General features: G+C 42.4%; 1 protein-coding gene across 7 annotated transcripts in view; it reads left to right on the forward strand.

Moving 5' to 3' along the window:
- Positions 1–16129, forward strand: part of NRK (Nik related kinase) — a 97479-nt gene that overhangs the window by 41518 nt on the left and 39832 nt on the right. For all 7 annotated transcript variants that reach the window (XM_064712538.1, XM_064712532.1, XM_064712535.1 and 4 more), the window contains exons 4-13: positions 1108–1233; positions 1998–2108; positions 3954–4044; positions 6166–6296; positions 8678–8732; positions 10700–10778; positions 11466–11641; positions 13359–13431; positions 13835–14030; positions 15374–15538. In XM_064712538.1, the coding sequence (XP_064568608.1) occupies positions 1108–1233; positions 1998–2108; positions 3954–4044; positions 6166–6296; positions 8678–8732; positions 10700–10778; positions 11466–11641; positions 13359–13431; positions 13835–14030; positions 15374–15538 (1203 nt within the window). The remainder of the gene's footprint in view (positions 1–1107; positions 1234–1997; positions 2109–3953; positions 4045–6165; positions 6297–8677; positions 8733–10699; positions 10779–11465; positions 11642–13358; positions 13432–13834; positions 14031–15373; positions 15539–16129) is intronic.

The following is a 16129-nucleotide window of genomic DNA, read 5'->3' on the forward strand; positions in this document are numbered from 1 at the left end:
TGGAAAATAGGGGAAAAGCACAGAAAAATGTCCTTTGGGGCTGAGTTGTTCTTGCTGCCTCTTCTTTTTTTTTCCCCTATGGCTAGTAAGTGCTGACTGGGATGTTTTACAGCAAGGTAAATGAATTTTCAAGTTTTTGGTACTCCTTTTAACTGATAAAAGGATATCTTATACACTCACTTCCTATTAAAGTGAGTGAGATGGCAAAACCTGGGTGTGTTTCACTGGGTGTTGTGTACCATAGCCAGCCAGCTCTGAGGGAGCCTTTCTAAATCAGGCATTTCTCTCTGAAAAAGGGCATTTCCTTCTAACATAATTATTAAAACTTGCACTTCCACTAGTTGTCTTATTGTGCACGTTGTATGGGCAGAAGAGGACGTCTGCCCTGGCGAGACTGAAACAAAGGGCAAACAGGCAGCTGGTGCCTGGAAGATGATGTTTGGGGTGTGCTAGCCCCCAGGATGCCAGGAGCTTCATGGATGGCTTGGTGTTAGGAGGGGAGAAGCCTTGGTACGGACAGGGCAGGCTCACAGCTGTAAGGAAGGAGCAGATCCTAGCCCTGTCTTAGGCTGGGGTTTGATTTGTGGCAGGTCACCTCTTGCTTGGCTTTGGTTTCCTCCCAGCAGGACCCTCCACAGGACTGGGAAGACAGATTGTCTGATGTGTGCACTCAGTGCTTTTCCAAGTATTTAAGTAATGGAGTGTTAGGAACAATTTTATTTTTGTTTGAATCAGGTTATTCTCCAAGACTCAATTACTGCATGCAGAAGCCATAAATGGGGGAGTAATAGGAACTGTCTGAGCTCCCTGAGGAGACAATGTGCAATTTTTATGCCTGAGTGGGGACATTTTTGATTCTTTAGGTCAAACCCTAGCAATTCATTGGTTTAGCCCCATGGATCAGGGTGATTGAGTTGTCAGTTTAAGGGCCATCTCTCAGCTGCACTCTCATAATCTGGGGGTAACTCTGGTCCCTGCTCAGAGCAGGGTCAGCCATGGATTCAGACCAGGTTGCTCACAGTGCCCAAGGACAGAGGTTGCTTTGCAGCTCTGGGCTCCATGATCTCTGGTCCCCTATGAGCCTCCCGCTCTCTTTTTTTGTTACAGAATGAAGAGGAGGAAATCAAGCTGGAGATAAACATGCTGAAGAAGTACTCCCATCACCGGAATATTGCTACATATTATGGGGCTTTTGTAAAGAAAAGTCCTGCGGGCCAAGATGATCAGCTCTGGGTAAGTGTTCAGTGTCATTTCTGCTCATCAGATTTACAGCCCCTTCTTTAGAGTTCCAGCATGCTTGGCTTGGACTCTGTCTCAGTGAAGCTCTGAAGTCATTGTTCTGAAGAATAACATATAAAAGAGAAAAATCACTGCTCCCTAGACATCTTCCATCCCTATGATTTCCTTTGAGGATGGGCATAAAGTATGTTATGATTCATGTGACTGCTGCTGTCATTCTGATTTGTTGCTTGAACCCTTTTTTTTTCCAAATTTAATTCTTCTCTAATTTTTTTTACTGAAGTGAAAGAGCTTGTCTTTTTTGCCTTCTCTCGTTCTTGTTGCTTTCCTCTCCTTTTTTCAAATGAAAAAGAAAGGAAGCTGAGGAATTGGCAGTAAAGAAAAGCACAATAATGAATCCTCCAAATTTTGGCTGCGAGATTTTTGAAGCATTGCGGCAAAATGAGAAATTTTAAATTTTTGAAAAATTCCCGTGTTTTTCAGTGCTGTTAACTCTTGCTTCTCCAATTTTGTATATAATAAAAAAAAAACCCAAAAACCAAAAAAACCCTGCAATGGGAGAGGAGTGCTAGTGAGGTTTTTTATTTATTTAGCAGTGTGTGTGATTCAGAAAATGAGATTTTAAGTCACTTGGCATCCAGGAGGGCCACCTGCAGTTTGCCCTGCGGGGCTGTGGTGGGAGTGGGTGTTTGCAGGTGCTCTCCCCTGGCCTGGCAGGGCTGGGTAAAGGTGCCCCGTGTGTGTTTGTGTCCCTGCAGCTGGTGATGGAGTACTGCGGGGCAGGCTCTGTCACCGACTTGGTGAAGAAGACAAAAGGGAACTGTTTCAAGGAAGACTGGATTGCTTACATCTGCAGAGAGGTTCTCAGGGTGAGTCCTGCCAGCAGAGCTTCGCTGCTCATTTGCAACAAAAAGGCCTTTCCAAGCCTTTGGTTGCTAAAATAGGTCACTAATGAGCATTATTGTTTAAAGGTTGTGATCCATGGGGCTCGTGGGCTGTGGTCCTTGAGTTCAGAGGAGCCCTGAGAGCCAGCATGATGGCTGTTTGACACCCCATATTGTTGTAGCTAATCCCATTTTCTGTATGAAGAACAGAAAATTCCTCTTTCCTATGGCAAATAGCCATCTTTTGAAATTCCAGACACTGGGCACCTAGAAAAGGAAGTAAATTTTATGTTTTCAGCATGTCTGCCCTCCACATCAGGAGATCTTGCTGCTCAGTGCTTCAGCTGTTCATGGTTGTAAGATCTTTCTGTCCCTAATTCCTTTACCTGCACACACTCAGGGGTCTCTTTTCCACACTGTTAGAGGCAATGCTGACTAAACAGCATTGTAAAATCTTAAAGGTGGCCCTGCTGGGACAGTATTCCCCAAGAAAATCTTGTGGCTATATTTCATTCTATGCAGGCTTAGGGCTGCTTTCTTTCTTTTTTTTTTTTTTTTTCCTGGAAAGTGCAGAGGATAAAACAATTCCCAAGTGTAATCTAATGAACTAGCCTGGAAAAAAATGTGATGTTGGAGCCAGTCATTCTGAATTCAAAACCCATTACAGAGTTACTGATCTGTCTTCCCTATAATAGAGTTTTACATCTTTTCTAAATAATGTAAGATAAATGCATATTCTGGGAGTTGGAATTTACTTGGCATGCTGAAGTAATGCTTGAATAGGGGTAAAACGTTGTTTCTGGGGCACAGCAATTGAGAAATGTGCTCAGCTGAGAGTATTGGCCTTCTTGCAGGGATTTGGCACTACCTGAGGATTATGATCATTGTATCTGGAGAGTGTGGGCAGTTCTTCTGCAAAAGAAAAAACCTTAGTGGCGTGGTCAGGTTGTTCCTCATTGGTGTGGCTGTAATGTCTCTGTTAAAGCAATTGATGCTAAAACATTTTGTTTATGCTCATGCAACTGAGAACTGTAACAGCATGTTGGTGAAACAAGGGATTGGATTTAATCATGCTTGTTTCAAGACAAAATGGCCCAGTTGCACATGGATTGACAGTGCTTCCTTCTGGAAAATTTACAAGCTGGGTGGAAGCTCTGTTTGAAGCCATTAATATTAGAGAGGCTAAATGCTGTGAGTGAAGAATCCCTGGATTGCTATAATGAATTATTTCAGTGTGTTCCTTTATGTCAATGATAGTTCAACCGTGGGCAATTTTGAAATGCAGGAGAAGACAGCAAATATCAGCTGATTAAAAACAATATTTGCTGCATTCAAAAAGAGGTCTGACATGGTATTTTTAACTTTCTCTAGTCCATTTACCACTGAATTTCCCATTTTGTTGAATGCAAAATTTAGGCCACTACAACCAGCCAGATGCTGTCTGGTCCTCATACAGAGCATTCTGCTTTGCTCTTTTTCCCTTTTGTTTGCATTTAGCATAGAGTGTAAGGAGCATCCCTTGATTCTGAGAGAGAAGTTTAAAATATTGCTACCTTGTTCTCTTCACACTTTAATTTAAATATTGCTACAATAATTTAAAATATTGCTACATATCTCTTCAGGCGAGATGCTCCACCACTGTCAGGCCTGTGGTGAAGAAGAGAATCAAACTTATGGTTGCTGTCCTCTCTCCTCCCTGAAAATGTTGCTAGTAACATCTAAAGGACTTTCCTTATGAATAAAGACTGAAAAGGGCAAAAGTGTAAAAAGTCAACAGTGCCATAGTCAGGGTAATGTTAGGAAAAAAGAATAAATCTGATTTTCTTTTAGGGATTGGCACATCTTCATGCTCACCATGTCATCCATCGAGATATTAAAGGGCAGAATGTTCTTCTCACAGAAAATGCAGAAGTAAAATTGGGTAAGTTTCCTTAAATGTGTGCTGGAAACCTGTTTGTTAAAATTTAAGATTTCCATCTTGACTCAGAGAGAACTTTCAGTAACCTAAGTGCAGGATGTGTGCCAAGTTTCATTAATACTTGTGCTTACAAGGTGTGTGTAGTGTAGAAAGAGTTGGAAATGTAAAGTGCTCTGCAAAGTGAAATGTAAACTGTTCTGCAGGGGCGTCCCTCACAGCCTGAGGGCAGTGCAGGCAGTCAGAGCCAGCCCAGGATGTCACAGCACCATCAGGATTTCACAAAGGATCCTGCCATGCAAAAGCCTTCCAGAGTGTAAAAGTTGGGGGAGCGAATTTTGCTAATCCAATTTTCTAAAGGAAGCAGTCTTAGAGATTTCCATAAACCTGGCAATAAGTGGAATTACTCATGTGTAGGGGTTACCACTGAATAACAGTCATCTCTCAGAAAAGTTGGAGGGTTACTCATTTCCTTTTATTACTGTGACATGTCACTGTTGACAACTTCTGACTTCCTAAAACTAAACTCAAGTACATATCTCTCTTGAGATGTCTTTCATGTTTTGGAAAGACATCACAGGCAAGTGTTTTAAAGGAGAAATCTCAAGGGGAACACTTCTTATTTGTGATGATCTTTACAGTCCCTCTCTCTTTAACTAAAACAATTCACTGTAGAGTTGGAAAACAGCAAGTAATAAACATGGCTTGTGGATGTGGGGTAGAATGCTTGGTTGGAGCAAGTAAAAAATCTCATTATGGTTAAACCTTGTGGCTTGACTGAAGTCAAAGGGAGTTTTGCTGTCAAATTCAATGAAGGCAGGATTTTGCTTGTAGTCTCTAAATCATATGTACTAATTGTCAGCTGTTCCCTCTTAGAACAGGTAAGATGGGGGTGTTGTGTGTTTTTATGGTCTTGTGTAATTACTACTTCCACCATTCTTCACATGGCTGACAAAACAGTTAAACCTTTCTAACTCTGGGTAAAAATGAAATACATTTACTATGTATAATGATTTAAAAAAGAAGAAAAAAAGTTGTTTCCAGAGAGATTTAGCTCATGAGTCTTAAGGAAAAGAAGCTCAAAAGTCAAGAGGTTCTCAGTTCAATTCTGTTCCACCTCAGTGTGAGAGTGCACACTTCCCAACAGAAGCACAGAATGAGCCCAAAGGTCAACTCCAGCTTCTTGGAGAAGGTTTGCTAAGCAGGCACATGGAATTATAGCACTACAAATTATTTTGGCTTGCAGATAATCTGCAATGAGACAACATCAATGAGAAAATCTGCTCCTTGATGGTAACCACGGGGCTGTGTCCTTTCAGTCCTTCTCTTTCCCCCTCCTTTGTCTTCTCTGTGAATATTACTCCAGAGCTATCCCAGTGGATGCAATTACTGTATTTTGGGGTTTTCTTCAAAGAGAAATACAATCACATAATTATTGGTTGTATGGACCCTTTTCATATGTGAACAAAGCCATTTTGCTGTGCAGTCCTTATGAAAGTACCACCCTTTTCAGCACAAAGAGAACCACAGGATTCACTCATCATAATGATCTAAGATGAGAATAAAGTAGTAGATTCTCCAGTTTGTTCTGAGATAATGTATGAACGTAGGGAAGGATTTATTCCAGACACCTCAGAATGAAGTGATATGGTGATTCTTTCCACAAGTGACTATATTAGATACATCCAAATTGGCCTTGTGTGTAGATACTATTTTTTCTTTCAGTCTAGTTGAAGACCTTGAGTCCTACTCAGTGTAGGATTTAAATTAAGCATAAATTATTCCATAATATCTTGTAGAGCAATTCCTCTAACCCACCATGCAGATTTGGCATGCTAGATAATTCATAAATAATTTAAATAATAATTTAAATAATAATTTAGCATTGTTTATTTCTTCTGTCAAAAAGAAGGGAAAAAAAGAGCCAGTTAAATCTCAACTATTGGATAAGACATGCTGGAGGAGCTCAGATTTCATATATTGTGTATATATATATATACATATATATATTCATATATATTGTGGGACAAAGGTTTGATGCTCTAAACAGTATGAAAGTGACCAAGCACCCACTCTACCATGTGGATACAACTTTTTTGCTAATTTCTTTATCTCTTGGCTTTTCAGTGGATTTTGGTGTAAGTGCTCAGCTGGACAGGACAATTGGGAGAAGAAACACATTTATTGGCACCCCGTATTGGATGGCACCCGAGGTCATTGCTTGTGAGGAGAACCCAGACTCTACATATGATTACAGAGTAAGTGTGAAACACTCCATAAGGTAAGAAAACATGTGGGTTATTGCTGAAATCCTGCTCATCTGAAAAGTTCAAGCTTCCTGCCTTATAAACCACAATAATACTACAACTGTACAAACAGAAGTATTTGTAATATGTGGGTGGCAGCTCTTTTTAAGAGTGAAGTTTCACTGTGAGTATTTTTTCTGAATTTTTAGTACATTAAATGCTCTTTCATGAACTTCTCTACAATTAAAAAAAGTACTAAGAGTTTGCAGGTCTGGGTAGAAAAGAAAGGAAGATAGGAGTTCCAAGGAATACTTGAAGCAGTGTAATATTACTATGGCAAATTACTGCACACTGTGGTAGAGCTTTTTGCTCTGTACTCAGCTGTGAATCCTGAGTTAATTGGCAGTAATTAGTATCCCTTTGCTCATTCATGAGCATGTGACTGGAAGTGGTTTCCCATCCTGGAATGGTTTCTGGTCAGTGGCAGGGTGGCTGAGGCAGGGAATTTCCTGTATTTCAGTTGTGGGCATTGCCATGCAGCATGTTTTCCAGGGATGGTTTTCTGAGCAGGAATCTTGTGGGTGACCCTGCAGTCACTCTTTTAGTTCAGGTGCTCTCTCCATTGCCACTTTGCACCTCTCCTTCCAGCTGTGGCTTCAGCAATATTTATGAGAAGATCCTGTTACTGCTTCCATTTCCTGATGATTCAGAGGCTGTGATTCTCCCTTGCTGAGACTTTCTGGCCCAGTGAGGTCATGTTGTGTGTGTCAGTCATGACTAAAGAATTTTAACTTTTCCATATCATACAAATCTTCTACTGAAACCTCAAGAAATTAATCTCTTGTCTTCATTCCCTGTCCCCAGTTATTTCCTTCTCTGAATGTGTACTTACTATAAAATAAAATCATAAAGAATGTGCAGCTCTAATTCTTGAGCTTTCTTTGCCTTCAGTAATAATCCTAGTTTGTCTGCTCCCAAACAGATAGTGCAGATGGTAGTTTAAAACTGATCACCAGAGGGTTTTGGAAGCACTTTTGCAAACAGTGCTGTGACTCAGAAGGTGGCACAGAGCTGGTCTTTCCACAGAGGCTTACACCTGATAGGAAGGGCTAAGTAGCAGGAAGCTGCTCTGGAACTTCTTGCTCTTCAAAAAAAAACCAGAACAAATAAACAAGACAAAACTAGTACAAATATATCCACATAAATGTGTTTGTATGCACACTGAGCTTTACAAACACTACTGTCATCCTCCCTTACACCTGTCTGCCTCTCATGCTTTGGAACTCCAAACCAAAATTCCTTATAGCCTGGATGTTTCTCTCACTTGAAGACTCTTTATTTTCAGTCATTTACTTAATTACAAGTCAGGATTGTGGATCTGTGAAATCCCCACCAGTTTTGTTGCTGAATCCCTCCACAAACTTTGATGTGAACTGGCTTTCAGCTTGTGTGAAGAGTTCAGAGCAGCTGGACTGGGAGGGCTGTGTTGATAAAATTGCATTTAGAGTGCTGGGCTGGGCATGAGCTGCTATTCATGTAATGGCTTATTCCTTCTAACTTTTGATGGTTTTCTGTCAGTCAGTTTTTTTAAAAGGTAAGTTTTAGAGAAGCTCTGCAAGTTGGTTTGGCCATGTGCCTCTCATTTGGCTACATTTAGATACAAAGAATAGTGAAATAACGTACATGATTAATCAAGTGGAAATGTGTGAAGTTTTTACAGACACTGAAGGTGGCTGCGATTTACTTTCCATGATCAAAACCTGGCCCTTGGGATCCAGATCAGCTGATAAAGAGAACTCCACTCTGTTAACTGAACTGAACATACATTGTGGCATAAATCTGACTGCACAATGCACTCTTCTCTCATATGCCAAAAATGTGTGACCAGAGACTTTGTACAGAAAAAATCAGACCCCAAGGCCTGACTACAATTCTTGTTCCATCAGTGTAGAAACTCAGCAATGACTGCTCTGAAACAAGCATTAAAACCAAGAATAGTTTTTGGCCAGAAGGAGAAGGGTGAGGCGCTGCTGTGTCTTGCTGCCTCATGAGAACAGATTTAGGACATATATTTAAACAGTGCCTGCTATATTCTGTCTGGCTCTTGTTTTTTGAATGCAGAAGGTCTCATTTTGGGGCTGGCTGCTTAAACGATGGATCAGAGTTGCATGGGGAATAGGAAGCTTCTGGCTATTAGCACGTTTCCTAAAAGCTCAGTAGGGACTGGGAAGGGAGCAGAATATTTTTCACTCCAAGTAAAACAACATGATCCAGGAGAAATCTAGGGAAACTGTAAAAAAAACCAAAACCCAAACCCAAGAAGAAAACAAACAAGTACAACAACCAAGCTTGAATGCTGCAAGCTGCAATGAGTATTGTTTCTTTTCCTGCAGAGTGACCTGTGGTCCCTGGGAATCACTGCTATTGAAATGGCTGAAGGAGCTCCTCGTAAGTGATTTGGTATAAAGGTGGGGCTGTTCTCTGCTAAAATAACTCATGCTTGGCTAATGCACAGAATTCTGGTTCTATCTGTATCTTTATAAACACTCTGTGACATTTTCTTGATTGGACTCTTTTGCTTTCTTCTTCCTTTTAGACTCTTACAGTCTGTATTTTGGTTCCTTGCCTTTATTTCCTGGGAAAACAAAACTTCTTTTCTTAAAGCTCTTGTTAGCATCAGTTTGTTGATTGCTGCCTGTGGATACAGCTAAGCAGAAGTGATTGATATGTTAGCAGAAAATATTGTCAGGAGTGCCTTTGGGTTTAGGTCACTAAAAAAATTGTGGCAGTGAAAGAAGGTAGGCCTAAAGGTTATTCTTTTTTAACTCTGAAACTGACTTGTTTCTGACAGATTTTGGGACTAATGTGGCATTTACTCACATGTAATGGTTTTGATCCATGACCACCCAGCCTGAGAGCAGGTTGCCACAGTTTTCCAGCCTGCTGCCCCCTCACTCCCCCAGAGAGCCTCCTGCAGGTCAGGCAGAGACCTGTGGGTGCGTTCTTGTTGGCATGGGGGGCTGGTGGCTTTTCCCAGCTCCTGCAGAGCAGATGGGATGTGTGGGGTATCTGCTGAGAGCAAGGGAGATGAAACCCATCAAACTCTGGCCTGAGCCTGAGAGCACGTAGGCTGTTTTTAAACAACCCACTTGGCTGCTCTCCCATCAGACTTGGTTTGTAGCAGGAGCCAGCTGGAGTTCAGGAGCACTTTAGCCTGACTGAAGCTTAGTCCTGAGACATAAGTCCATTGGGAATTTTCTTTGGGAGAGACTTTGTATTTTTGCGTGCCAGTTCCTCATGTAATTGATGTTTTCCCTGGTTTTGACAGGGAAATACTGTGGATGATATTCTGTTGCCTGTGTTTTGTTTACTGTAGTACAACAGTGTCTGGGACCCAGAGCTAGAAACCAGACTTCTGACCCTCATTGCCACTGTATCATGTACTATTGAACACACCAAGGAAAATGTCAAAGCCAGAACCAAATGTGAGAATGGCAGGTGGAGGCAGACTGAGAAATTAATAGAAAGTAGGGAAAGCTTTACCAGAGCTTCTCACTTCTATGGGCTCTGTGATGCTATAAGTTCATTTCTGTTAAGAGCATCACTGCTGAACATCTAAATATTATAAGAAATCAACCTCCATGTAGTTCCTATCAGTTGTCATTCAGTAGCTTTATTTGGTGAAGGAAAACCTTTTACCCTCAACATTTCTCCCTGCCAGATAGAACTCATAATTCCATTCAAAGTCCCTGAGGATGGTATTTGCTTTCTCCTGAGTTCTTCATAACTTCAGCTTTCCCCAACAGTAGCCCTGAAGAGAAGTACAGTGGGCTGGAGAGAAGGTGGCTTCTAAATGCAGGGGTGGAATCTGTGACCTGGGAATGGTGCTCCCATTCCCAGAGCACAAGATGGATGAAATGTGTGCTCTGTCATTCTGCTCTGTGCCACAGGGCAGGTTGTGAGCTCTGTGCTTTCGGTCAGCTTTTCTTCTTCCTGGGTTTTCTCATATGCCATGAAAAATGTGGCAAAGAGTTTGGTTAAAATGGAGCTTATCATTTATCTGAAACCAGAAGCCAGACATAATAACTAGATAAATATTTCAATCTCAGGTTTAATTTCTGTGTATGTGCAAACATGCTTTTGTGTATGGGAAAAATGAGCTTTTTTTATGTCCTTCCAAAGTTGTATATATATAAAATATTAAGAAAGTTGTACTTGTTCTTGCTTTGCAGCCTTTCTTTTGAATCTCTTTTACCTGAAAATCTCGGTGTACTCAGAAACTTGATTTCTTGGCTGTAGTGTGAATTTGGTTGCCTCCTGGTGGGGTTCTGGGGCAGATGCTGTGATGTTGGAAGTGGGAAGTGAGGTCACAGGGGGTACATGCATCCTTCCATAATTTGTGGTTTCCTTTGCAGCCCTGTGTGACATGCATCCCATGAGAGCACTCTTCCTCATCCCAAGGAACCCACCCCCAAAGTTGAAATCCAGAAAATGGTAAAGAGATGTGTAAAAAAACCTGTATTTTTGCTGCAGTGGGCTTAGGAGGGCTTTTAGCTCTCTTGTTCAGGAACAATGATTTTGTTAAAGCATGTAGTTACCTAGGAGGTGATTCCTAAGCTGTTTCTATGAGCTGGATTGAGCCAGAGGGCAGATATAGTTGACCTTTGGGAAACAGCACCTTTCTTTTTGAACTCTGCCTGGACTGTGGCAGTTGTTTCATTTTGGTGTCTGTGGCTGAAATTGCAGGGTAAGCAAGGAAGGCTTAGATGTGCTGCTTGGGGTCAGGGCTTTATCAGATTGCTTGGACATTGTGGGGCTAATGGCAGTCACCTGCCCTACAGAGAATTACTTTTTGTTTTAAATTAAGTGTGTGAAGAAAATCTCCACCTTATCAAAAGGTCAAGGGCCTTTTTGAAAGGCTTGTGTTGGCCAGATTGTGGTTTTGTTGATCAGGGTGTAAATTCAAGGTAACAACTCCTCTGAGAGGGTGGTGAGGTGGAGTTCACCTTCAGCACTGTGCTGGTCACAGAAGTCTCACTGGTGGCAGAACTCAAATTGTTTCTCTCAGTTCCTGTGTAGAAGAAAACCTTGCAAAGTTAGTGCTTTCCACCACTCAGGTAGTGCTTGGGCCACAAGTTGAAAAGGATTATCACTCTTTCTCCACTGTTGTGTCTTTTTTAGGTCAAAGAAGTTCCTAAATTTTGTTGAGAGCTGCCTTGTGAAGCATTATTTGCACCGTCCATCCACGGAGACCCTGCTGAAGCATTCCTTCATCCGTGACATGCAGAACGAGCGGCAAGTGCGCATCATGCTCAAGGACCACCTGGACAGGACTAGGAAGAAAAAAGGAGAGAAGGGTAACATGGCAAAACCAACATAAAGCACACTTCAGAGAGCATGTCCTCTTCAGATTTTGGCAGCAGAGCACAAGGCAGATGCAGCTGAAATACTAGAACCAGGAAAATTGAGAAAGCATTGTCCTCGATAGTGAGGCCATTTTGAAGATTCCTTTGTTGAAGCCTGGGTCCTTAATGGTGTTTTAGTGCTAAAGTCCTTGGAACCTTGAGTTATTGAGAGCAGCCCTGGTGCTAGCAGGGAGCAAGGACTCCAAGTGAAGTCTGGGTCTCTGCTTTCTTGAGCCACAAGTGTTTCCTGGTCTGTCTCTCTCGTATTTCTGTCCCAGATCCAATTGATTTACCTGTTGGATCTCCATATAATTTTTTCTTGTGAGTTCTTTGGGGGCAACAGGGCTCTTTAAGTGTTTTGAAATAGAGTGCACAAAAGACCTCCAAGCTCCAGTAAAATGCAGATGTTATAATGAATCATTTCCTTCACAGCATGTATGAAGAAAATTTGTTCCAAATGCCAGCCTTACCCTTCAGAGCAAAAGCTGGAAGAAGCAGTGCAGGAATTGGGGTGATACTTGTGAAAATGCCTGTGCATGGCCGACTAAGACTGTTCAAAGGGGACAGAGACAAGTGGCCTGTTGACCAATGACCCTGCCCTCTCTCCCCTTTTCTCTTTCAGCATGTTTTATACTGCCAGAAATGCTGTGAGGATCAGGGACTGTGAGAGCAAACTGGGAAAGCACTGTGGTGTTGGAAGGTGTCTTATAAATGCTCTGATTTGACAACAGGAATATTTGCATCTAAAATGAAATTGCTGTTGCAAAGTAGATTTACTGACTCCAGTAGTAGTTGCAAATTCTGCCACCTCTTTCAGCTGTGAATCTCAAAGCACACTGAAATGGAAAGATAGTGAGTTGGAATTTCTCACAAATGCCCTTGAGAGGGGTGGAGGAGTGCAAATATGTCACTTCTTCATAAATAGTTATATTTTTGACCTGAAAATACTATTTTTAATCAAAACTCCTCTGAAGAGGAGAATAGTATGGAATTGCCAGACTACAGACTTCAAAATAGTAATTTCAAAAAAAAAAAAAATGAAGTGACAATTTAGCATGTACTACAGCCAACAATGCAGGGTAGGACCAGTTTGAAATTATCCCATAAAAACTGCCTTCATGTCAGTCTTGAAGAGAACTTTAAAACTATTGGTCAGCTTTTAAAACATTGTGCTAAAACTAGTATTAGTTTTTGTTTTCTTTTTTTGCTTACCTAATTATTCCCTTTGATACAAAAGGAAACCTGGATTTACTGGTGGCCTCAGCATAGCCATGACAGCAGAACAGGGCAGTGCAAGATTTTATGTCCTACCTAAATGTCTTTTTGAGAACCCCTCTGCTGGTGGTGCTGTGGGGGTTGGGTTTCTCTGTGGGTTTAGCCTAATTTGCTTCAGATGATGGAAGTAGGTTAGTTTTGCAAAACCAATACAGTCAGTCACGGGAAAAGGTGGGTGTCTGTAAAGGGGCTGCCCTGAATCATTACCTGAACTAGATTTTGAATTATGTACATGGATATTTTGCCTTCCCTCAGCCTCCCTCTACAATATGTGACTTTTAAATTCCAGTTCCTCCTTAGCCTGTAGCTCAGGCTGATTGCTCAGAGATAAAGTTCAAGATCATGTCTAAAATAACAGCATCCTCCTCTGGTGTTTGTTTATTCTCTTTTTCAGAAGAAACAGACTATGATTACAGTGGAAGTGAGGAGGAAGATGATGAGCTGAATGAAGATGAAGGAGAACCAAGGTTAATTTTATTACTGAAATAGAAAATTTGACTGCCCAAGCTGTTCTCATTGAAGGCAGCTCTCCTCAACCAGAACAGCTTTCTTAACTTGCTCTGAATCCCAAATCCCCTGGGTCCCCTTTGGTAGCTTTAACTGTTTTGTAGCTGTCAAACATAACTGCTGAGTATAAAATGCCTGTAATAAGCTGCTGCTTTACTTTCCTTGCAGTAGGGGGGAAACTCTCAAATGAAGGACCCAATAATCAGCTTCAGGCTGGTTTGTAGCACACCAGGTGTGGCCGTAGAGTCAACTGCTGGAGATGTATAACGATTTGCTAAAGCAGGGCAACAAACATTCTCAAAGCACCTCTATTCTCTCTTTAATGCTGTGTTTTCTCATGTAGAAACCTGCTCTTTGTTTCAGCTCCATCGTTAATCTCCCGGGGGAGTCAACTCTGCGCCGCGAGTTCCTGCGGCTGCAGCAGGAGAACAAGAACCGCTCAGACCCTCACCGGCAGCAGCAGCAGCTGAAGGACCAGGAGAAGTACAAGCAGCAGCTGCTGGCAGAGCGGCAGAAGCGCATCGAGCAGCAGAAGGAGCAGAGGAGGAGGCTGGAGGATGTAGGGGCCTGGCTTGTGCTGTTATTCCATGTCTCATCACAAATGAAAAATGTGACTGTAGGGAGTAGCCTTTGCAGGGCAAGAGGGCTGTGTTAAATTGTCAGCTCAACCTGGATCAAGTCTGGCACCTTGGGAGATCTGTGTCGCTTTTGAACACTGTGGTTTCAGATGGGCTCTGTCCTTTTGCTGCTGGTAACCTGCCCTGCTCTGTGAGCAGAAGGGGAAGGGCATTTTGCTTGAGTAGGTTTGGTGGTGGTAGCCCTGGTAGATGGGGTGAGAGATCCCCATTTCTTCCTCTTATGTATTCCCCAGTTGCAGTCTGTTGGTCTGGTCCAGAGTCTTGGCCCTGCTTTTGTTTAAGATACTAAAAGGCAGCTGATTGCCCTTTCAGCTGCCTGACACACTGTTGTCTTAGAGGCAGAGCTAAATCATAAAATCACAGAACCATTAAGGTTGGAAAAGACCTCTAGGATCCAGTGCAACCATTAACCCAGCACTGAATGTCCATCATTATATCTTGGTGCTAAGTGCCACATCCACATACTTTTTTTAACACTTGCAGGAGAGCTGGTTCCGTCTCTTCCCTGGGCAGTCTGTTCCAATGCTTGACCAGCCTTTCAGTAAACAAATTTTTCCTAATATCCAATCTAAACCTGCCATGGCACCACTTGTTTGTTACCTGGTAGAAAAGCCTGACCCCCACCTGGCTAAAACCTCCTGTCAGAGAGTTGTGCAGAGCAATACGGTCCCCCCTGAGCCTCCTTTCCTGAACACCCTCAGCTCCCTCAGCTGCTCCTCATCAAACCTGTGCTCCAGACTCCTCCACAGCTCTGCTGCCCCTCTCTGGACACACTCCAGCCCCTCAGTTTCTCTTTTGCAGTGGCACAACACAAAAATCACCAACATGTCTCTTCTCTCTTGTATCTAACATAACTTGAGCATTGTGTGAACACTTCAGAGCTGACACCTGTGAAGCACAGTGCTGCTCCAGCAAAATGGGAACACTGGGAAAAAAAACTCTCCCTTCTTGAAATGTTGGGAAGACATTTGTTGTTAGATTAGTTGTCAGCTGTCAGGGAGATCTCACATGCCTCATAAATAACAGATCTGCCCTGGGCTGCCAAAAGGGCAGAGGTTTCACTTCAGGTTTGGCAGTCACGGTGGTGGCAGCTTGTCCCTGCCCACTTTTGCTCTGTGGTGTGTCAGGTGTCCCCCCTTTTAGTGACTGCAGAGCCTTCTTTCCCCAAGGAAATGGGCCTTGTGATTTATGAGCCCCGGCATGAGTAACTGGTGGGTACTAAATAAAGTGAAATAAGCAGTGTTGTTCCCTGGCTTTCTTCCAGCACCAGAGGCGAGAGCAGGAGCTACGGAGGCAGCAGGAGTGTGAGCAGAGGTGGCCAGAGGTGAAAGTCAGTCAGAGGAAAGAGGAAAGGGGCAAAGAAGACAAAAGGGCGGTGGAAGATGAATACTTCATAGTAGATGGACAGAGGAAATTGGAAAAGAAGCAGGTATGAAGAGGGTGTTTGCTGACAGCAGTTTGCAGCTCCCTGTTCTGTATCTGATGTCTCTCTCAGTTCCCTGAGGGTGTTCCCATCCTCTGAGTCATGGACCAAGGAGGAACTTCACTAATGCATTTACTGCCTCTTGTTCTCAGATTCAGCCTTCCTTTGAGATGTCTTAGATGTTACTGAGTCACCCTCCATATCTACAGCAGGGACACTGCCTCTCCCACTTTTGTCCCTGCTGTTCCTCTGTGCTGAATTGGTCTGATTGAAATTCCTTTACCCTGAAAGCTTCCAGCATCAGCTAAACCTAAGCTTACATCTCCAGTCCCCATTTTGCATTCATGTTGTAACCAGGACCATTTCTTTTTCACAAAAACAGTGGAGCAGAGGTTAATTTTAATGCTGAACTGTCGTTATCAAGTCTGTCATCTTGACCACAATGTTTTTTCTAATGTTTCATCTGCAAATTGATTTGTAATCAAACAGAAGCATGCAGTGTTTGATTAAAGACCTCTGGTTTTAGTAAAAGTAAAAAGAACAAATATGATTTTCTGACCTGCTGTCTAAAAAGCCAAACAGTGTTTGGTGCCACTT

Source organism: Zonotrichia leucophrys, chromosome 4A, assembly GCF_028769735.1.
Source record: "Zonotrichia leucophrys gambelii isolate GWCS_2022_RI chromosome 4A, RI_Zleu_2.0, whole genome shotgun sequence".
In the NCBI taxonomy this organism is placed as follows: domain Eukaryota; kingdom Metazoa; phylum Chordata; class Aves; order Passeriformes; family Passerellidae; genus Zonotrichia; species Zonotrichia leucophrys.